We start from the raw sequence: 23,391 nt of genomic DNA on the forward strand, positions 1-23,391 counted from the left end.
CCCCCCCCCACACGAAATCTCACAGCCTCACTCTTCTGCTCTTTATGGCATAAGGTTCTTCTATTTTACTGTTGCTGATGCTGAAGACACTGCCCACAGCCTCAGAGCCCACATGCTGTTCCTCCTCTCCTCGTGATAAGTATTCTGTTCTATCTGAAACTGCAACAGATCAAGTTTCACCTTGTCTATTTTCTTGATCTATCCTAGTATGTTTATCATTGTCTTATATGTTTTGAGCTGTTGACTGTAAAGTCCATTGCTTATATGCAAGGTGCGAAATTTCGCTCAACTTGGTCATGGTCATCTCGGTAGCTATGGAGATTACCGAAATACCAAAATTTCGGAATGTTTTGGCCAGATTTCGACCTTCAATCTCTGGAGGTATTTGAGATCATTCTTGCCTAATTTTTGGTATCTAGCCTAATTTGAGGCCAATAAACGCCCGGAGTGTTATTTTTGCCTAAAACCTAACCCACAGTGGTGTTCTTGATGGCACGTGCCTGGCTGTATGCAGGTAGAACTAGAAGTCTGGAACATGAATTTACCCATGTAAATATGGATATTATGCAAGAAAGCACTAAGATTTCATTAAAATGCAACGACACATACAAGAAGTAGAATTCAATATACAAGTATGTGTCGGGTTGGATCCATTCTCTAGGTCATGGAGTACTCTGAATACTGGACAAAAGCATGCCATGACATGGTATTGATAAAGAAATCCATATAGTTCGTCACTAGCATAACTAGTTGTGTGCTTCCTAATGGATATCCAAAGACAGTCACAAATGATGCACCTGATCCATCTCCATACTCAAATGTAGACATGCTACTACAATCAGCAAATGAACCACCATATGCTTCATCATATCCATATGCATACCATAAGCCTTGTATCGTACAACCCCTTGGAATTTTCAAAATTTCACCAGAAATCTTTGAGATTTCAGCAAAATTTTGAAATTTCATTGAGATTACCGAAATTTCAACGAAAGTACATAAATTTCTCAGAGATTACCTAAATTTCAACAAAACTACAGAAATTTCATCAAAATCTGAGACTTCTAGATTTCATTGCATATTTCGTTTTGCTACTTAGCAAAACAGCAAAATTTCGCTATGGTTCACCAAATGTAATACCTTGATTATATGTTACTTGTCTAACAAATGATATATTCCATTCTTATTACCTAATAAAAATACACTACTTATTGCGACGTTGTGTATTTGGTAGGCTGACAATATTAATTACACTACTAATTCTTGGTAGCTTGATGTGAATCCAATTCTAGGGTTAGGGTTTCTAGGATAATTTCCCTAGAATTAAGGACTTGCCAAAAATCTTCCAGCAAATTAATGGGATGATATGAAGAACCAAGGATGATCTTAAGACTATTATGGGGATGAAAGGATTAATCCAAAATTATGAGGGAAAGCATTTTTGGAGAAATGGGAAAAATTAGGGTTTTGTCAAAATCCAAGATGGGAGAGTTTAATTGGTGGTAGGATAGCCAAAAGAATACCAGGGAAGATGGGGCGGGTAAAGGAAACCTGCGGTTGGGGTGTGGAAGGGTTTGGGGATAATTCTTGGGAAAAGAGAAGGCAATGGAAAGGAAACCTGTGATTAGGTATGGGAAGGGTTTGGGATAAAGGGGAAAGCAACATAAACAATTTGGGATTAGATGGAAGAGATGTGGGTTATTATAAGGTAACCTAAAATTATGTGGAAAGGGTGGTAAGGGGAAGGGAAGCTTAAAGTTAGGGGATGGGGAGTTCTTGCTCTCTCTCTCCTTTTCTTTTCTTTTCTTTTCTTTTCTTTTTGTCCTCTTTTCTTTCTCTTTTCTTTCTCTCTTCTTTCGTTTCTTTTTTTGTCAGCTTTCTTTTCTCTATTTTCTTTTCTAGAATTCTGCGCAAGAACCAAAAATAAAAAAAGAACAGTATAAAGGGGGAAAGAAAGGTATTGCAAGAAATAGAAGGGGTGGGGTGCTGTCATGAGAAGGGAGGGGTAACAGGAATTGCAGAAATTTCTGCAACTTCAAGAAAACCTGTGATGGGCCTATGCTGCTGCAGGTTCAAGAAAAGGGAAAGAAAGTGGGCCAGAGGAAGGAAAGGGGATGGGGAAGGGTTGTGCAGCATGGGGAGGGATCTTGGTTGGACTGCAGGTTAGGGGAGGGGCTGGGAAGGGGTTATTGGCTGAGGTACTTACTTGGAGACGATGCTGGAGACTGGAGTTGAAGATGGCTGCTAGAGTGTGGAAGAAAGCTGCTGCAACTCGAATCAAGACTTCTATAAATCCGCCACGGCCCTTCCAAAGAGAACCACAACTTGTTTCCCACAAGCAATATTCAATCTCTATTCAATGCAGACCAAAGTTTACATCCATATGTTGGCTTATTTATAGCCTTACATCAAAAAGAAAGAACTTAAACTAGGAGACTCTATCCTTGGTTCAACTAGGCTTAAGATACCTTTTACACTTAATGAACAACCACCTGAATAAAAGAATTCTTCTTAAAGTAAAAGACTGACTTATCTAAAAGAGTCCTCTTGAGAAAACGACTCCTTACCTAAGGAAACCACAATCACTTAAAAAGACATTCCAATTAAAAACAAACTCACAATCACTCATAAAGACAAATTCCAATTGAAAACAAACTCACAATCAATAAGAACCCTTCTTGTAAAAGAGTCTTATCTTATCTACAACTTAACCAACTCAATCACAACTCAAATAAAGAAATTAAAATGGGCAGGAACTCTACTAGAACTAGATTCCGTCATTAAAATAGGGTCTAAAATACCCAAAATACCCCTATAATAGGGTTCAGCTACCTTGATTGGGTAGGCCTTGGGGCCCACTTTAGGGTTTGGCCAGGGGGTCATCTGTGTTCACATCATTTAATTTAATAGCTTTGTTCTTTTTCCATGAACATGCTTTACCTTTTATATTCTGTTCAATTTATTCCTGTGTTTCTCATCTCAACTAAATTTATATGTTGATTCTTGTCTCTTGATGTTGCTTTAATGGTTGATTTTTCCCCCATGATGTTTAAATAACTAATTGCTGTATTGTTGGTATAGCTTATAAAATATAAGCATGCAAATAATAACAGATAATACCAAGAATGGCTTAGCGCCTTGGCCACAACTAGTTGCACACCAAGTCGCCCTAAGTGCTTAGAACCAAATATGGTCTTAACACCATAATCATTGAAGGGGCAATTATTAACAAATGAACAACCATGACAAATCTGAAAAGAAGAAGAAAATACAGTAGCACCACTTGCATCTTCCATGCTTAAGGTGTTGAACTACCCAAAGATAGGCCTCTCAACCCTAAGACCAAACTGTGACAGTTAAATAGCTGAAACCAAGAGAGAGTGCAAAGCCCAACACACAAAATGCAAACCGAGTTGGAGTTTTTTGATATGCAAAAGACCATGAAAATTCTTGCCTTCTGGAACACAAACCAACAACTAGCATTGGAGTAAGAACAGATTCCTACTGGACATGGCAATTATTCCCAACATGGCACAAAAGCAGGTCCACTCTGGGAAGGGAGAGAGAGAGAGGTCTCATCAAGCGTCATTTTTTTCTCAAGGGAAAAACGGAAATTAGTTCATGAAAAGCAGCGTAGGCATGATAGCAGAAATAGAAGAAACTCCTATACATAGCCAGGAAATAAATACAGGTATGTACAGACAAACAGACATGCGCAACGACACACACACAGCTATTTTGCAGAAAACATAGAAAAAAGGGTTCAGTACACAGAAACAAAGTCCCATCTTAAACCTGAGTCAGTTAACCAAAAGCTCGTTAAGTTAGTTGAACAAATGCTAGTCAAGTCTCTGAAACTGATTAAAAGATGTCACCAATGGCTAGAAGCATACAGCCTGAATTCTACGAAACCAAAAAGATAAATGTAGAAAGAAGTAAATTGCTAGTAAAAGAAAACAGAATGCAAAATTATACTGATACAAACATACCAGAAGTTAGTCAATCTAGTCCCTACAGATAAGAACAGTATATTAAAATATATGAACTGCACAAATGTGTTGATCCTAAGCTAAAGATAGACCTCCATTATGGTGAGGCTAAGCAGTACAAACTATGAACATTCTTATACTTGATAAAGAAGGTTGCCATCTTCCAGTGTTCAACAAAAAGAGTAAGAGATGCAAATGGCAACTCACAGACTCACAGTATAAAGATCATTAAGCAATCAGAACTGAACAGTGAAAAAGTACCTAAAGAATCATACCTTCCATATCATCACCGAATTTCACAGTGAGTGCCAGAAAATCAAAGATCAATTTAGAACAAGAGCAGACCTCAGCGTCAGTTAAAATTAAAGTAGATTCTCCAAGATGAGAACCTTCCTGAGTGGGAATAATGCAATCAGAAAGGCCCAATTCTCCAAGGCACCTGATTCAGTTGCAAATACCATCTGAGGGCAACCATCTCAACCTGCCAAAGTTCCACCATGAAATGCCATCTCTTCTGCTGATCCAGACACTGACTCCACAAATGCAGCTCCCATTGCCACCAGGACCACACACATCTACTTCACTTGACACAATAATGGAAGTCTACAAGCTGAGGAGGAATAAATGAGCAGTGCAACAAATTAAATAGTCACAAGAGAAGATATTAGAAGGGGGGGGGGGGTTTGAGAATTCCCAGTTAGAGCTTCAATCTCTCAACTAACACACTTCCACCCAACTATATCACTGCTCATCCACAGCTACGTCAACAGAATGGTATTCCAAGTAAGCAAACTTCAATTGAATACGACTTAACTTGAAGTAAGCACAAGATTCAAGTAATATTGTGTTACACTTATCAGAACATTCACCACAATCATAAAGTCCCAAGTATTTTTTGAGGCATTGAATGAATGTACAGCTCACACAGTCACACTGAGTTGCAGAATGTTATGAGCAAAGTATGTAAAAATTTGAAAAGGCTCAACACTTCTTCAAAACTTAAATCAATGAAAGACACATTTACACGAGTTATACTTTGATACAAGGGAAGAACTTTGCGCTTAACATAAAGATTCAAGACTCTTGTCAAGAACTTCTTCAAAAAAAAGTATACAAAAGAATGGACTACCATAATTACAACTGCCAACTTAATAAGACATAATTTAAAAAGTTAGTTGTCTCTCAACAGCAGCACTAACACTCTTAGACAATCTCTTGAATGGTGCACAAGATTTACAGTGAATAGCACTCAGAGAATCATTGTTAACTCTGAAAGATCATCCATGGGTATCTCAAGGCCCATTGAATCATGGTCTTGCAAGCCATCTTCATCAAAATTCAACCATGAAGAGAGATCTTGGGGATCATTTGATACACCTAGTCCTTCTATTGGATCTAATCCATTTAGCTGCATGCCTGCATAGTCCATATGTTCTTCAGTCTCTTTAGACTGAGCATTACCAGGCGACACCAACCCCATTTCTCCAGATACACTGTCACGGATCACTGTTTCACTGGAACTACCCCCAGATGGGTACACTGGATGAGTGGTTCCTGCAACCCTTCCAAGAAGTCCATTTCCTGAAGTTGATAATTGAGCCGTCTTTTGCTTTGGTTTTGTTTTCGTTTTGCGTACACCCCTGAAATTGCCCAATGACGGACGACCACCTTTGGCTGCAGAATTTCTCGATAAGGTATCCTTGTTCTGATCCCTCTCTCTCTCACTTCTCTTTCCTTTTGCTCCACCCAAGAGTGGGTTTCCAAGAGCTGATGTGACTCTTAAGGAAGCACTACCAACAACATCATCAAGCAACACTTCCCTCTTCTTCCCTCTGTTAAATATAGGTTCAAGTTTTGGAGAAGTTTGGTTGGATGAATGAGCAAGAACTTGAAATGCACCTGATGAACCCCTCTCAAGCTTATTACTCTGAGGACCATTTCTTTCAACCATACTGGAAAAGCCACCTGTGACAGAAGATGAATCCAAGCAAGAAATAAGGTTAAGCAGACAACAGCTGACAAGTTATCAAGTCATTTTCAGTTTCTATGAAAAGCCAAAACAAGTAAGTGTTGGTGCAGGTATCCAAGCAAAGCAGGACCAAGGAAATAACAGAAACTAATATTTTTCTGCCCGCACTATGCCATCAAAGGGTATGAGAAGTGATAGAATAGATCACTTCCGGTTACCCAAAAGCATAAGGTAGAATGAAAAAGTCTGAGCACAATTATTTTCAAGCAATATTAGTTCACATGGTATTAAACACTAAAGCAGTAGAACTAGCATACCTACTGCCCGCCACTCAGGTTGAAAGATATTACCTGCTGCATACAAATTTGCGGCAACCCCATCAACACTGTCAATGGTTTTAGCAACATTGCTGGAGAAAAGAGCATCCCGCAATGCAGGCTCACTAAAGCAACTTATTCCAGTGTCCTCAAACTTTTGACATCTTGCAAGAGTTCGCATCACAAAGGCCATAGCAACTTGCCTTGAAACCCTGTTGACCCCACTCTTTGAAGCATGACTTCCCCGGCAAGCCTGTGAAGTACATTTCAAGTTAGACCACTACTTGAAATAAGTAGTTCCTGTCAACCCCCCACCCCCACCCCCGCGACAAAAAGAAATTGAAAATGGCATTTCCATTACTGGTTATGTGACTCATTACACTCGAATCAGCTTTCTAAACCATTCCACCTCATTCTCACCAACTTCTAAAACATGACAAAATACTGAAAGACATGGTGATGTGACTGAAGACTAAATATAAAATATTAGGAGTCCTGAAGTGGGGTAGAGGAGGCCACAGGAGGGACACCAGGAGACAGCAGTTATGGTGGAGCATGGAAAGCACAGGTTTTGGCTGTTTTACAACAAGAAGAAAGATATTTCCATTTCAGTATGAAATCCAAACAACAGCCACTATAATCAAAAATTTTGTAAACTTACCTTTATTCCATTTTACCATATAACATTTTTTTCCAGATGATTAACTTTGTCAATCCACACTTGAACTCCAAAAAATGTGCAAAGCCAATACGAAGTTGTGATAATGACATTGAATAAGTCACTTTCACATTATTCTGAGAATCAAGTCTAGCCTTGGCTAAAGGAAATTTAGGAATAAAACATGCAGTCGATTACGTAAGTTTGAGTACTCTTCAAGTTCGTTTTATTTTCTTCTATGGATCAGCTTGTGAACATTCTTACTAGGGGTCTTGCCTCCCCTTGGTTCCATCATCTATGTGACAAACTCAAATCTCCACTCTGGAGCATTGGCTCATGGAAGCTATTACAAGAAATTCCAGACATGTCACTGTCCTACCTGGTTTCTCCTAAAAGTCTTGAATTACCCACTTGTATTTACATACCTGTTTACATCTGTTTGTTCTTATTTGTAATCACCCTCAGAACTCTATATAAATAAATCCATCTCACTTTCATACCAAGAGAAATTAGTTATTCTCACACTCACCATTTGTTTCTTGTATGCCATCTCCACAAGCTTATTCATGGCAAGCTGCTCAAGATCCCTGCAAGTTAAACAATAGCTGTCAACAACAATAAACTTGACAAATCAACTATGATAGACATGTACAAATTTTAGATGGCCCCTACCGCACTTCCATGTCCATTCCTTTTTGAACAGCTTTATCCATTTCATATAAGTAGTCTTTCTTTTTCCCCACCTTTAAATGAGTCACAAATCAAATAAAAATTAGTTGTTGAAAACCATACAAATCCACGTAGAAGTAACTGACTGAGGACAACCTGAGGAGATCACACATCACTCAAAAAATGCCAATGAACTACAGAAAAGATTAACTAATTATCAATACAACCTGTTGGTAAAGCCCCTTCCTGAGTTGCACAATATCCCTGTTGATCTCCTCCTCTTCTCCCTCTGCTAGATCAGGCTGGAACAAAGGGTACAATTTTTAAACAAGAAAGCAACCTTAAAAAATCAACAAAAATGTGTTTTTTTTTTTTTTGGGGGGGGGGGGGGGGGGGGGGGGGGGGAAATGACCATAATTTCTAGAAACTCTACCATAATTAAAAATAAATACAAGATAAGACTGCCAAATCTCTTAAAATTAAAATTTTTTCTTTTTTTTTCTCTTTTCCCTTAAGTTTCTTAAACCTATACAAAGAACCCTGTTCTGAGGCTACCAAGTGTTCCCTCCATTTAAGGAATAATCTCTCTTATCCTTCCTCCTTTAAGCGTGAATTTTCAACGTCTGCCACCTTCCACTTTTGGCCATCCTAGCACTATGTTATCATGCCCTAACTCCACACCTTCTCTGATATATCTCTTTGAAACCAAATTTGGAACTAATTACCGCCTATTGGGATTGTGAGATTTATATCTCTTATCAGTTGCTTATCACTGGAGCTGTCAACTCCCCAGATCCAAGGTACTCAAAAGAACTGCATATGTACAGTGCCACATCAATTACGAAATGAAAGGTACTTATGGGCTGCAAGAAGAATTGTCATGGATGTAAGGCAGCGAAGGGCCACATGTAGAATGCAACACTGTAGCTTGCTAGTTTTTATTCTATAATTTCTTTTTTATGTATCTGCAACTATTCTGTAGAGCTTCACATTTAAGCAAAATGAGCAAAATGAGTGTAAGCCTATTCCTCATCATGATGTGTTGAATTGTTCTTGAGTAAGCTGAACTTTGAAAAGTAGCATCCTGTTTGCAGTACAATCCAGTGACCAATTGAATCTCATATTTGTCTTCTTGAGGTAGCACTATAACTGTGTAATGTACTTGTTGAGGTTCCATTAGGAAAGTAGTCAATCAGTGGCTTAGTTTTACAGCCTGAAGACACATAGCCTTGTAATTGTACTATTTCTCACCTAATCATCAATTTTTTATTTTTGCGTAGGTCAGTTCATATAACATACCAAGCTAACTGGACATTTCATTGGGGTACATAAATGCATGAAACCAGCCAACTCAGAACCCCTGCTGAAATTTTAGTTTTTTGATAAAATATTTATGATAAATAGCAGCAGAAACCAGCTGAAAATAGAACAACATACTCATTTTCTCATCATGCAAATCAGATATCTAGGTTGCATAACCCAAATGCTTGGCCATACTGATGTGAACCACCAGAACCACCCCACGAAAGGCCACAAGAACTAGGGTTGCAGTCCTTCTTCCCATGGCCCTACTGAAGAACCCGACCCCAGCAGGGGTTATCTACTACTATTTATAGGTGCCCTACACCATCCAGTTCAGCCTTAAGAGAAGCAGAAGCTCATCAGGAGTCCAGATCTACTCTTATTTTGCTATTTGGTTTAATCCTTGCTAAGATATGACAGAATCCTAGTCCATCTAGGAGTCCTAGATAGAAGAATCCTCTAGTTTATGTCCAAGTTTGTTTAGGAATCCTTTCCTATCTCTATTTTTGTTATTAATTTCAGTTGTGACTAGTAGTTGGCAGTTTTAGGGCAGTAGGAGTTCTACTTAGGGTACGAGTACTTTAACTTTGGCTATAAATTCAAGGCCAAGGCTTAGGCTTATAAACAATTCAGCTTTGATCGATGAATAAAATTATGCAGAGGATTTTTAGCCAACAAGGGTGCAACTGGGCTGTGTAGGGTGTCCAAGTTGGACAAACCATGTGGCAGCTCTTGGTATTCTTTTCAAGTGATTTTAAATTTCTCCATTAACAGCAGCAAGTGATCATTCCTTTCCCCATCCCAACCCTAGTGTATTCTCCAATCTCTCTCAAACCTCTCCTCTTGCGGTGCCTTGGAAGTCCCCAAACCCTGGAATTCCAAACCCACCTATTCCCTACACCAAACCCCAATCCCTTCATCCTCCCACCCCCATTAGCTTTCGACCTTAGTTGCAGGCTCCCCCCTAACCCTAACTCCAACCCCTGAAACCCTAGAATTTTAACTCCTTATTTCACTTGAAACCCTAAACCCTAGAGCTGAATCTGAAACTGCAGAACACTACTTTCAGATTCAAGTCTCCATCATAAGACCCACTGGCCAAACCTGGACAGCAACCCCTTCAACCCTAAAATTGCCCCAAATCCCTGGAAACCCTAGCTGCAGGGTTTAGAAGTTAGTTTACCCACAGCCACAGGGTCTGGAAACCCTAATTGGGTCTGCTTTTAATCAAGTATCCCAATAATAGTGCCCCTTTCTCCTTGATTTAGAACACATACAATCAGCTAGGCTATTTGGACATGGTGGTGTTCATCAAAATGAGCTGTTCACCAACAGTAAGGCGTTTTATTTGCCTAATCATGATCATGATTGGAGACCTGCATAACTGGTCCTAGCTAGAGTTAACCCACTTAGTGATTAGCTGAGCCAATTCCATCAATAAATCAGCAAATCGATTCCTCATGCATAGACAGACGTTCCATTGATTCACAAAATGGCTCGTCGATCCAAATGAATCGTTCTTCTGGTCTCTCTCCTCCCCCGCCCCGAAACTGGCATGATAAAAATAAAGAGTACTCTTGAGAAAAGCTTCCAAAAGCTGGTTGGACTTCAATATGCTTCTGTGGGGCCATTAAGTGTCATGTGGTGCCAAAAGCAAGTCAAAGCCCAGGACTCAACTTGGCTTATCAATTAAACTGTTTCTTGTCAAACAAGATCTATAAGGACATGGAAATACATTTCTGAATATGTAGGCCGCATTTGACTCTTTTGCATGGGCTGTGTAAAAAGGAAGTTGTGAGACAAACATTCACAACAAGGGTTTGATTGCATCGGTAAAGACTATTGCTTTGCAATAATATTCATCAAGAAACCAAATCCCATATCTCTGTCAACCACTTGTATGAGAAAACTGGAAAAGAGAATCAACAGAGAGGTCGGTAGAGGTAGAGCAACATAATAATGGCAGAATTGCCACGTGTTTCCTTTCTTTACCCAAGACAATCAAATATGAATAGTAGAAAATGTTTCTTTTCCTTTTTTTCCTCTTACTTTTCACTTCATTTGCTGTGGAATAAAACAGTGAATCCATAAGGATTTTATAGGCCTGCTTTGTTTCTCTAAAAAGGGCTCTCAGTATCTCTAGATTCTTGTGAATTCCTAAAACAATGGAGTTAGCTAAAGCAACTGATAAATTTCAAAAATATACAGCAAGGAAAACGTTAATGAAAGAACCATGACCTACATTGACAAATGCCATTAGATTAAAAGAGACGAAACCTACCACTACTACAGGATACAGGCCGATGCTCTGCAGCTCCAGCATAAGTTTGTCATCCAGACTCATCTGTTGATATTCGCAATCAATGGAAGACATAGCAGAAAAATTTGTTTGGGCATCTTGGGACCCTTCTACTCCTCCAGCCTCTGAATGTACTAAACCATCATCTTGTTGACACAACTCATCATCATATGAAGGTCTAAAGCTGTTAGAAGCAGTACTACCATTACATGAGTAGAAGTCAAATGAGTGCTTCTGAATCCTAGGATCAAACTCTGACCCAATGTCAAATTCCATTCTTTCACTATCTTTTGATTCAATATCAACATGGTTGCATGTACCAGGAGGAGAATCTTCATTTGCATACGGGAAATAAACATTTCTTCTTTCACTGTTACGATCATATTCTTCCACCACATCTTCTTCAATTAAGGCAGAGAGAACTCGTTGGTACAGCGGAGTTGGTTTATCAAACCTTCCTTCTGCACCTACTTTTCCACATAACATACCAACTCCCTGTGATTGATCTACCAAACCTGCAGCATTATCAGATCCATTCGATCCAATTCCATTTGGTTGACTTCCATGCTCCTCAGCGAAAGAAAAAGGTTGAGACAAGGAGGCTTCTTTGTTAAGTTCACCCTACAGAACATCAATACAGCAGTTTATCATGTTGTTCTCAAAAAAAAATCCCAAATCTTCATGTTTTGACTTTCACAGTTCATACAATATCAACATATGCTAACACTAAATAAAATGACATGACTAGCAACATCAGTGGCAAGCAAGTTCTGCATTGAAGGAAAAGGCTTTTTTTTTTTTTTTGAGTTCATTTTATTTAATTGAGGGTGGGGGTGGGCTGGAGATAACAGGCAAATACTATGAAATAATATTTAAGAGAACCTGTAGGATAAGCAGATAGGCTAGCAGATGTTACCAGAATATTATAGTCAGCACTAAACATGTGACGCAGACTTTCATCAAGCTCCTTAGCAAAATTTAGCTGATTGAGAAATCATTTTAGAAATGAAACGCTTCCGTTAGTTCAAATTTGATAGTTAATAAGACAAAACAAAGAAGAACAACAAAGAGCCCTCTAGTATTGCAAATTTCAAAGATAAAATAAAGAAGAATAACAAAAAGCACTCCTAAGTCTTTGAATACCTGCTTCTTCAAGAAAGCTGCATCCTCTGAACTGACTGAAGCAAAAACTGATTCTATTCTCTTCCAAAATGAACCAGAACAGGCATGGTCTGCAGGCCAAAAGGAGATAATCCCAATGAAAGTCAAGTCCAAAACCAAAAGATATGCTTTAGTTACCAGAAGCAAAATGGATTAATGTCAGATGCATACAGCTGGCAGTGCGAGCGGCATTAGCAACTGTGAGGAGTTCTTCATGATCATCATCTGATTCACCTAGAACATTACACACAGCCACAATAAAAAAATCACAAAGTTTCAGCAACAATGTAACAAAAAAGTCTTGACAGGTAATGATGCTTCTCCTTTCTGACAAAAAAAATATGGAAGATTAAAAAAACAACTTTCTTCAACCCATAACTAAACTCGTACCGAAATTTTGCTAGAATGGAATCGTCCATCAAAAAACCAAATACAGCGTACTCTCAATCATGTCATATCATTTTTTTTGGTACATCAATCATATCATACTATGATTACTATCATACTACTATATTTAAGTACAAACTCAGGTTTTGGTATACTCTTTCACTAGACCAAAATACCCCTACATATCTTCAATAGTTACATCTTTTAAGAGGACTGCCTCCCAAGATTCACGTCTCTTCATTACTGGACTAAAAGACCCCTACTTGTAGCAGATCTATCTCTTGATAATAATCCCTCAACAGTTACAATTCCCCCCTCCCCCAAAAAAAAATTCCTCCCTACTCAAAAAAAGAATACATAAACAAATCATTCCTTCAAAGCCCTCTATAGTAAATGTCCCCGCATAACTTTTCCCAAAATAACAAACACATGAAACAACTTTTAAAACAAATGAAAAAAAAAATCCTACAGAGAACTCAATTCTCTCAAAAAATTTACCCTAAAGAACAATTAATAATTAATCATATAATACTCTAAGGAAATAGAGGAGATTAATAACTACAACACATGAAGAAGTTGATATAAAGAAACATAAAAAGGAAATTAGTTTTTCATTAATCCCAATATACTGTTAAATAAGTAATCATTATTTCTTTTTTTTCTCATTTTTCTCTCTAAAAATATCTTAAATTCACTTCTTCTTTGTGACAAAAACAAATCAATACTTGCATGTATAAAAAGTTAAGCCATTTACCTCATGCCACCGCTGTAAAGTTAAATTCAACTTACTTTTATAAAATGGAGGAGAAAAAATCCCTATTTTCTAAATAATTGATAACTAAAAATTCCTGATTCCCATCCCAATTCTCTCACAAAAAAAAAAACCCATTTTTAGAAGATATATATAATCAAAACTATTAAAATATTTTATTTTATACAAATAAAAAGGAAGAACATTATTTTATTCATAACGACTCTACAAAAGGAAAACAAAAACCAAATTCCATTCCATATATTAAACAAACAATTTCACATTAATATCTAAAAACAACTTCTCCCTCTGAAAACGTTTAAACATTTAAATCATTTAAAAACAAAAACCACGTGTATATGCACGTGAAAATTTTGCTAGTAACTAATAAAAATTTGGACTAATTCAGAATAAAAAATGTCATAACATCCAAGCTGTAATACGTCCAGATAAATGATGGGCAAATTTCATGCAAAATTTTAACATACCACCAATGAAATCTGAGATGCCACTATTAAGCACATGCCCAGGGCGAGCAAAAGCTTTGCGTTCAGACAACTTTTTCAAGGGGGGACGCCCTGACCTACTGACATAAAAGAAACATGTTGAGGTTAATGAAAGATTAGAAATCCACGAAATGCTACATCCAAACATTACTGGCTAAGATAAACATCAAATACCTTTCATTTTTATCAGAGCCTGGCCTTGTGCTTCGAAGTGGCTTTGTTGTGGGTGTGTTCTCTGATTTTTCCCTAGCTGGAGGGACACACACTCTTGATAATGATGAATTCCTACCGCTCCTTCCTTGTCTCCGAATTCCATCCCCAATTTCTTCCTTCATATATAATTTATTCTTCTTTGCAGGCAAAGAGAAGGATCCAACTTTTTGAACTGCATTTATGCCTCGGTCCTCGAACTCAGAATTATCCATCCCTTTCTCAATTAGTTTGTTTTCACCAGCTCCTGATTCCTCACTTTCGGATAATCTGGCTGGAGATGGAACATTTTCAACCTTCATTTTAAATTGTTGTGAACTATTAGATGAGCCTCTAGCAAGTAGAGATCCATTGGACTCATTAGAATTTAATCTACCACCAACATCAGAAGATGGAAAGCCTTCTGATGATATCTGAGTTTCATCAGTGTTAGAAACAGCAGGTACCAGATTTGCTCTCCCCCTTGTACGTGAATTTTTTGGTAGCCTCTGACCAGCCCATTGGGCCATAGGTGGAGATGATGATCCTGCTGGCAAAGGACGTTTGCGGTTGTTTGGTCCGCCCCCAGACTGGGCTTTGTTTACGCTTGGTGGCTGTTCCCATGAATCTAGAACTCCTGATGGGCGTGGGAGATTAGGAGATGAGGTCGTCGCCAGACCAGAACCAGAACTAGAACCAGTTCTTGATGACCTTGAAACCTTTCCTTTCGCAACCGCATTAGGACTGCCTGACTGAGTGTCATCGCGTATTAACCTGGAAACAAGAGTATGAATGCATTAAAAACATTTATCACAAACGGAAGAACAAAAACTATACAGGCAAATACATGATTGGGGGAACCAATAGAAACTTTGTTATCAAAATTCTAGGCTCTATCAAGAATAAAAAGTTGGAAGTACAACAGGTCCTTCAGATTCAACAAAAAAATTACTCACTTATTGTTTGTCTTAGTTACAACTCTCTCCTTCTCCAACCCAGCTGCACGATCCCGGGGGAGAGGAACACTATCCAGCTCATTCCTGGATATTATGCGGCCATTGGAAGTGGTAGGCTGTGAGACACCATCTAATTTATTAATTCCAGCAATTCCATTTGAAGGTCCAGATCTGATGTTTAAGACATTTAAAGAATGAATTTTCATTAAAACCAAGTGTGAAAATTTTACAAAAAGAAAAGACCAGAAATGAAACAATACATATGATGACACTTAATATTACAAGTGTGTGCCTAATTAGGACAATAAATGGCCTATATCTTGGCATAAAGCCAATTTTTCTGCAGACAACATACAAGAACTGGGGGTGCCGCCAAACTCTCCAGTATGGATGCAAATTTTTCTTTTTCCACCCTTTTTTGTTTGTCTGATTGTTGGTTTCACAAGGAGGTTGTGGCAAGGTCGAGTGGAAGGGCAGAATTCACTGACAAGTATCTTACCATTTTTATCCTCACTTGTTTTAGATGCGAGTCATGTGATGCATAGCAATAAGGTCCAGTTTGCAAATGCTCCAGTCATGGACCACAGCCTTTTGGTAATATTTGGGTTTGAGTAACATAACAAGTTATCAATATCATTACTAAGCTCAATGATAAGTTTTAGGAGTTTGGACCACAAATTTGAGACTGTAAACCAAAAGGATAACACTCCCAAGTGTAATGCTCAAGCTCCAACAGAATCACTAGAAAAATTCACGCACTAGATCAAATTAGAAACAAATTCACATATAAGAAGGTTATGATTCTAGCCAAACCAAGCTCTGGAATTTGTTCCAATTTGACGTGAATGATGATATGTTACAAATAAAGCACTGGTGAAAGTTTTTTCAACATGTCGTGTTGCAAACAAAAGATATGGCAGCAGCTCCAGAATTAGAATCTATAATAGTGGCAGCCTAACCAGCAACCTGTTGAGACTTGAGACTAAAACTTGGACCATATAGAGAGATCTAGCAGTGGCGATGACTGGTTACAGAACTGTGTTACTCTGATGGAAACAGTGGAAGATATGTTGAACCGGCTCAGTGGGAAAGTGCCAAAGAGGTCCATTGGTAAGATTGGTGCCTGATCCAATTGATTCTTTGATGGCTTGAAGCCCAAGAGATCCTAAATTAACCTCCCTCTCCATTAGTTTGAAGAACAATCTCACTAAGCCACTGCCAAGATTGGATTCAGTTGCAATCAATCCACCCCTTGGTTTACCAACTGTCCAGCCTGAGCATCAATAACCAGCAAGTACTGATCCCCGTCCCCAATCTCCCCTTTTCTTAATTTCGTGTTTGGAAACCCTAGCATACTAAAATCTAACCTCAGTCCCTCAACCCACATCCCACCTTCAATCCCCTTAGCAGCCCACGAATTCCATCAGAAACTTAACATCAACTGATCCATTTTACTCATATTTCAAGTTCAAACAAGCTGCTACTTTGAAATCCTGAAACTACCTTCTAGGAGTTCACAAGGTGTTCTTTGAAAGAATCCTACCTAGCCAAATCTAATATTAAAACCTGCTGAAGTTTCAATTGGATCTCCCTAGGTCAACCGAAATTTCATGCCAATTCACACAGCCAATTGCCTAAACTTACACCTTTAGGCTTTATCCTTAGTTCCTGTATTAGGAACCTTCCATAAATCTAAATATAACAACGTGAATTGTTGTAAGTTTGTAACTTCCAACATATATCCTACCCTATATCAGCTGACATAGAACCACCAATCATCTCAAAAAGAAAAGGGGGGGAAGAAACAGAAGATCATGACATTAACCTAACCTTAAGTGGGCCCCACACCTAGTAGCCTACTTGAATTGGCTCGTTGATACTTGATAAAAGATCCTGGTTAACTAGGCCCTAGTTGATCCAATTCACTCTAGGGCTACATAAAGTACCTTAAATACCACCCTTTTACATTCCTAGTTACAAAGGAGCTGCTTCTTTTATCTTCAGTTTCAAAAATTAAAGGTAAAATTTTTTTCCAAGGTGGGGAGATCTGATGCAGAACCAGGGAAATTCAAACCAGCAAGTTATGAACCAGTTAAGACTGATTAAAAATAGCATTAGAGGCCAGCTTCAACATGCCCAGGGCCCAGTATAAGGTCCCCTTGTCCACAATTTTGACCAGTAAAGTTGGATTGTTGTAGTAGGATAAAAACAGGAAGAAAAGAAGGTAAAACATTGTTCAGGTCACTATTCATGTCAAAAGTGTCATAGCGCATCATTTCCTTTGGTAGGAATGTCCATCCATTGTAGATGATTCTGATGGGGCCCACATGCAACACTTGACTGCAGTTTAGTTATAAACTTTGAAGCCCTTTAGTAGGTACCATAATTTTTAGTTGGTAATCCTCTTAGTTACTAATTTGGATAAAAATTGGTTTATACAGCCTAGTATCTAAATTCAGTTTAGCTTCTAATTCTAATGATTTTTAGTTTCAGTTCATGTAATTGTCCAGAAAATCCATTCCTCAAAGCCCATTTCATCATAATGGTATGACACTTTGGAGAAATCGGACTCACAGGCCATGTTGGCATTGACTTATGGACTGATCCATGTTGAAGAGCTGAGAATGCTAATGGATGAGAAATCCTGGACTGAGATACCCATCCCCCCAACCCCTTCTTGTGTCTTCCTTTATCTCCTTTCTTAGCATTCAAGTACTAGAAGCTGCTGCAACCACTGTGAAGGGCCATTGAAGTGTACTGCTGCTTTCATCCATCATTGGACACTGTTGCCATACTGACCTCTTACGCTGTTACGAATTGGTCCTAGCTTGGTCATTCCTTGGCTGGTTTCTCTCTTCCCGGGTTCTACACCACTCTTGAAAGCAAATTCTGAGTAAGGAATGTATTCTCAAAAAAAATAATAATAATTGAATCAAAACCTCTCAACTGCTGCGAATGTATTACAACACTTTGATTATATTTGATTCTGCAAGAAATCAACACACCCATATAGATTTCACAAGACGTGTGAACAGAACTTGATCCATAGCATCCAGCTGGACTGAGTCACAGTCCACCATCAACGAAGCCTGAGCAACACTTTACTAGGAAGTACTCTCAAACAAAGGCCCAGACCAAATTCAAGCCCACAATCCAACTCAAGTTTAAAGGCCAGACCAAGATATAAGTTTGCCCAGACCCTTAACAAAGGTCCAATCCTTAGCCCAAATGATAGTCTCAGTCCAAGTTGGACTATTGTGTTTAGTTATTATTAAGCACATGTTATATAGGAGCAGTAACTAGTTAACTGGGGGGAGTTTGTCAATAAAAGAGGCCCCATTTTCAAACAGGAAACTCATTGTCAAAGGTTAGGTGAAGTAAGGTGGTAGTTCATTATATGATGTGAACTTTGTAGTAGTTTGTTGCCTAGTAGGTTAGCATATAAACAAGATGGGCTTCATTCAATAAGTAATACAATTCAAGTATTATCAAAGATTTCTTCTTGTATGGGACTACTTGTGAGTTTATCAAGTGTGCCTATGTGCTCTCCTATGGATTGCACAAGAATATGTCCGCTGTTTTTTTTCTTATTCCCTCTTTTGTTCTAGTGTTGATGTCTAGGTGATCTATATGTTTCTAAGTTTATTTGAAAATTTATTCATGAAGCACCACCTAAATCTAATGTATCCAAGGTTCAGCCCAAGCCCAATTGTGAGTCAGGGAGGCTGAATCCATCCCATGGGTAGAATGGTCAATTCCTACCCCTGGATCGAGCATTAAGGAAGGCCAAAATCTAGTACTTCAGTTTAGTTAAAAGTCTTCAGAGTCTAAGTCAATCCCTTTGAAGTTTCATTTGGAAAGAGTCTTAGAATTGTGTTAGCATTGTTTCCCTTTTAAGAAACCTACTTTTAAGGATAATTTAAATTAGGAAGAGTTTTTTTCTTTTGGGATGATTAAATTAGGAAGATTTCCCCCCTCCCCTAGTTTGCTTATAATCTAATTAGCATTAGGTGACTTAAGTGAGATCCCAGAACCAAAGGCTGAGATCGCGTAGTAATTAGATACCTTTGTCAGAGTCCAAATTAAATTATGATGGGAACCTAACAACCAGGGTAACCAAGTTTGAGTCTAAGTCCTTTGTTCAGGCTATGAATACCCTTTCTAGTGCAAGTTTTTTTTCCAGATTTGATTGAATAAAAATAGAGTTTGAGAATATTGGCTTGTGAAAATTGTGGGATCCATAGAGGACACCCTGCAGCTAGGTTTGTGCATTGTTCTTCAACCTCAAGATCTTCAATCACCAATTCAAGCATTCTACAAAGAGTTTCTGCAGTCCCTTCAATATATACAGGTAAGTTAAAACCCCATCCCCAATCCCAGCTTTCTTGCCCTTCAGTGTCCGCAGCTATCCCAGCCCCTCCCCCTTAGTTTCAGACCTTAAAATCACTCCCCCCCCCCAATGGCAAATCACCCCCACATCTCCCCCTCACTTTTCCCTACATCTTAGGTCATTCCCTAGAGTCCGCAAGTCTTCCCCTTCCTTCCCATTGTTTCTGCGCAAGCAGCAACAGTATCCCATTCAAACCCTACTTCCCCAGCCCTTTAGACTTCCAAATCCCTTTTCTAGGATCGCACCAAGCCTGGGATTACATTCCCCAAGCCCTTAGCCCTTTCAAGCCATTAAACCTTAATCTGAAATTTTCCTGCAACTCATCTTCTTCATAGAAAAGTTGCAGAAAATCTGGTTAACCAGATTTTTCTAAGACTCACCTATTTCTATCCCAACTTCCCAGATCTATCACAACCCTTAATAAACCCTTATTAGCATCCTAGAACTACCAAATCAGCAACCATAGACCAACTACCAGCCCTAGCCAAAACCCTAAAACCTCCAAATTAGCTGCTGCAACCAGTGTATAAGGTCCTGAAAGTGGACCCTAATTCTGGGAAAACATCAGGATCACAACAGACCACCACTAGAACGAAAGAGGAAAATTTTTTTTTTTTTTTTTTTTTTTGGGGGGGGGGGGGGGCAATGACTTGTTAATAGAACCAGAGAAGATACCTGAAACCATGGGCATCGCCAGATCGAGACCTAGGATCATTATTGAGCTTTTGATGCATTGCTCGTTTACCTTCTCGTTCACCATCCATACTCCGAGAAACAACTGCGCCAACAGAACGTTTCCTTTTCATTTTTTTGTCCCACCCTTCAGCTCCAGCCGGAACTCGGATCTTTTCTTCAACCAAAACCGAACCCACATTACCAGCCTTCAGTAGATCCCTTTCCTTTTCAATGGGCCCAGGTTGCCTCGTAGGTTAGAATTTCGACTTTCTACCTGAGAAGAAAAAAATGAAGCATCTCAGCATAATAAAGCAAAACATGAAGGGTTTTGTTCACAGCTTCACAGCTGTGCATGTATGTGCCAGCACTACAGCCTTCAGGTGGATGAGGAAGGAAGCATGTGGAATACTACCTCTCCCCAACACTGAGTTGTGTAACCCAACCCCCCACCCCCGCCCCAAAAAAAAAAAAAAAAAAAACAGAAGGTTCTAACAAAGTAAAGGAAGTTTTACAAATAGAATATAAAGCCCAAGTGGAGGTGTGCCAAAAAGATCACACGTCCACCACTTATTCAAATACATACCCGTACGTCCGCAACAGCTACTGATGTACGAACTCTCCTATTTGGGACAGCATTCTTGGTCCTCTCCTCTGGCCTTTGACTAACAAGACTGGGACGATTCTGATGAATCTGACCCCCCATCTTCAACAAATTTGACCCATCTGACCTTTCGCTTGACAAGAGCTCACTCCGTTGTTTCTTCTTAGTGTCGAGGGCTTCACAATATTTGTCCAATCTTATAATGTACTCTTTCAAATTTTTCAGCCTCTCCCTGGTCAGAGAACATTAAAACTTCCGTAAGCAACCACAACAATATTGTGCGAGTACTTCATTGATAGACCACAAGTAACTACAAACAATGATTCTCAATCCAAACCTAGAAGTTCGTTCAGCATTGCTAACCCGTGGTATGTTTAGTATGGGAATTCAGAGGTATAATTAGTTCCAAGTTTCCAATGATACCGATAAAAGGAAAGAAGGAGCTGGATAAAAGGTTCAGCAAGTGCAGAAAGATGGGCTGTTACATAGAAATGAAATTTAACCAAATCCTGGAACAAAATGACCTGCTAATGTACAATTATCTGGTGAAAGTACATGAGTTACCTCGCCTTACTACAGGAGTCAGAAACAGATCCTTTGACACGTCTTAGATCCTCGAACGCTACTGGAGGAGTAGACTTAGAGTGGGCAGCTCCAACAGAATGATCTTCAGAGGTGTTTCCAATATTAATCCCCAAAGCCCTCCTTAGCTCTCCTGGACGAGGAAATTTGTCGCTGAGCAAAATTTGCTCAAAAATCAAAGGAGGCATGCTTGCCGACAAGGTATTGCCCCCTCTGGAAGACCCTGGTCCAGAACTTAGCATCCGGTTATCTACTCCCTCTCGGAAGCTCCTTGACCTGTCCAAATTGGCAGCAGAATAGTTGCCCCGTTGTCCATTTGAAAAGGTGGAAAGAAAGGCGGATCCCTCCGGACTACCAGAAGTCAACTCAAATCTCGAACTACTTGCCATAACTCACAACCAACCATAACAACTAATATCTGGAGTTCACTCCTACCTCACAACCCGTCCAAGTGTTAAACAATGAGCATTGAAATGGTAGCCCTGCATTAAAAATGTGAATAGAGATAATTAATTAATCCTCAAACGATACGAAGAGACGTCAACTGAAACAGCACCATATAGAAGAATTCATCGGAAACTCATCGAACTCTTCCAACCTAGTTAATATACTAGAAACCAAACTTCCGGAAGTAATAAAGAAAGGATAGGGGGAAGAGGGTACAAAGCGACCATCTACAAAAAGCTATATGAAAAATGAAGCTGCCATCTACAAAAGCAGCAACTTAATATGCTTCTAAGGGCAAATGAAATACTTGGGGTGTCGGCATATACATCCAACTCCAGTTGCAGAGACTCGAAGGAGCGGCATCGCGACGACGTCAAGGGATCTCGTTTCCCAAAAACGGTCAACGGAATTCAAATTGTTTAAGCTCATTACGTGTAGAAATCAGAAGAAAATCATGACATAACGACCAAAATTCACAACGCGGTGGATGCGGAAATAACACAAACCCTAACAGGGACCAAAATCAAGAATCCAACGAACAAATGCAAAATTCTCACTCAGAATAAACAAACTTAGCTACAGGAACAAGCTCGATGAATTTCCGAAATCCTAGGCGCCGCAAAAATCTAGGGTTCCTCGATTATGAACTCCCCGATAAACTCTATCGGAAAAGCAACGAAGACGATCGAATTCGAGTGCTTAGAGTAGAGAAGAACATAGACTTACCAGCATTCAATGATCAACTAACTGATATCAGAAAATCGAACGATCAAACCTACAGAGAAACGATCAAATGACCAAAACCATAACCTAAATGGGGAAGATAAAAATAAAACAAAAACGATGAGCTTCCCTCTTTCAATTTCCTTTTCTTTGACCTTTTTGATTAATTTTTGGGCCGTCGTCGCGGTGATTCCCTCCCGCTATAAGACGGTCGGACCATAAACAAAATTGTCCTTAACTGAAAAACTAAAGCACACTAGGGGTGAATAATGAAAGAAACATACCCAGAGTGGAGCACTTAACCTGAATTAGGTCTCCTTTTTTATCTCTTGTGTAAATTTCGACATTGAGGTCCTCTCTTTGTTTTTTTTTTTTTTTTTTTTTTTTTTTGTAATGATTTTCTTGTAAGGTTTAAAGCTCTTAGTTTGATCTTCACAGATAAATCTCACCTAGATGTCGTCTACGACCTTCTTGCGGTTTCTTGTGTTGGAAGGTTGGGAAGTCAATTGAGTAAAGTTTCCTTCAATCTATGTAATTAAAATACATTCACTTAGGGTTACAAGTATTTTATGTTTTTGTTTTCTATTTATGAATAAATATTTTATCTTTTTTTTTATTATTATAATTTCTTTCCTATACAATCATTATGCTTGATTGAAAAATGGACGAAGTGAAGAGGCTCATTATAAGAATTTTTCATATCATGAAAAAAATTTAATTTAATGAAGATTATGGTAGAGAGTTTTTTCCTTTTATCGAGTTAGTCAAGTCACACTATCTAATTATAAACTTATAGTACATCAACTTTTAAATTTAATAA

At 38.8% G+C, this 23,391-nt stretch overlaps 1 protein-coding gene across 1 annotated transcript; it reads right to left on the bottom strand.

The window, feature by feature from the left end:
- Positions 1-2,159: 2,159 nt before the first annotated feature.
- On the bottom strand, positions 2,160-22,802 carry LOC149027622 (spectrin beta chain, brain). Its single transcript, XM_089139070.1, has 17 exons — positions 22,575-22,802; positions 21,384-21,883; positions 20,802-21,051; positions 20,699-20,706; positions 20,219-20,464; positions 15,154-15,324; positions 14,183-14,971; positions 13,991-14,088; positions 12,536-12,598; positions 12,347-12,435; positions 12,120-12,185; positions 11,186-11,824; positions 7,830-7,904; positions 7,606-7,676; positions 7,463-7,520; positions 6,309-6,528; positions 2,160-5,954 (listed from the first exon to the last, which is right to left on the bottom strand). Exons 2-17 carry the CDS (start codon positions 21,788-21,790, stop codon positions 5,239-5,241), a joined length of 3,966 nt encoding a protein of 1,321 aa, XP_088995196.1. The 5' UTR covers positions 21,791-21,883; positions 22,575-22,802; the 3' UTR covers positions 2,160-5,238.
- Positions 22,803-23,391: the final 589 nt, after the last annotated feature.

The sequence above is a fragment of the Hakea prostrata genome, chromosome 1 (genome assembly GCF_041222555.1).
Source record: "Hakea prostrata isolate BN-2017 chromosome 1, UWA_Hpros_2, whole genome shotgun sequence".
Classification (NCBI taxonomy): domain Eukaryota; kingdom Viridiplantae; phylum Streptophyta; class Magnoliopsida; order Proteales; family Proteaceae; genus Hakea; species Hakea prostrata.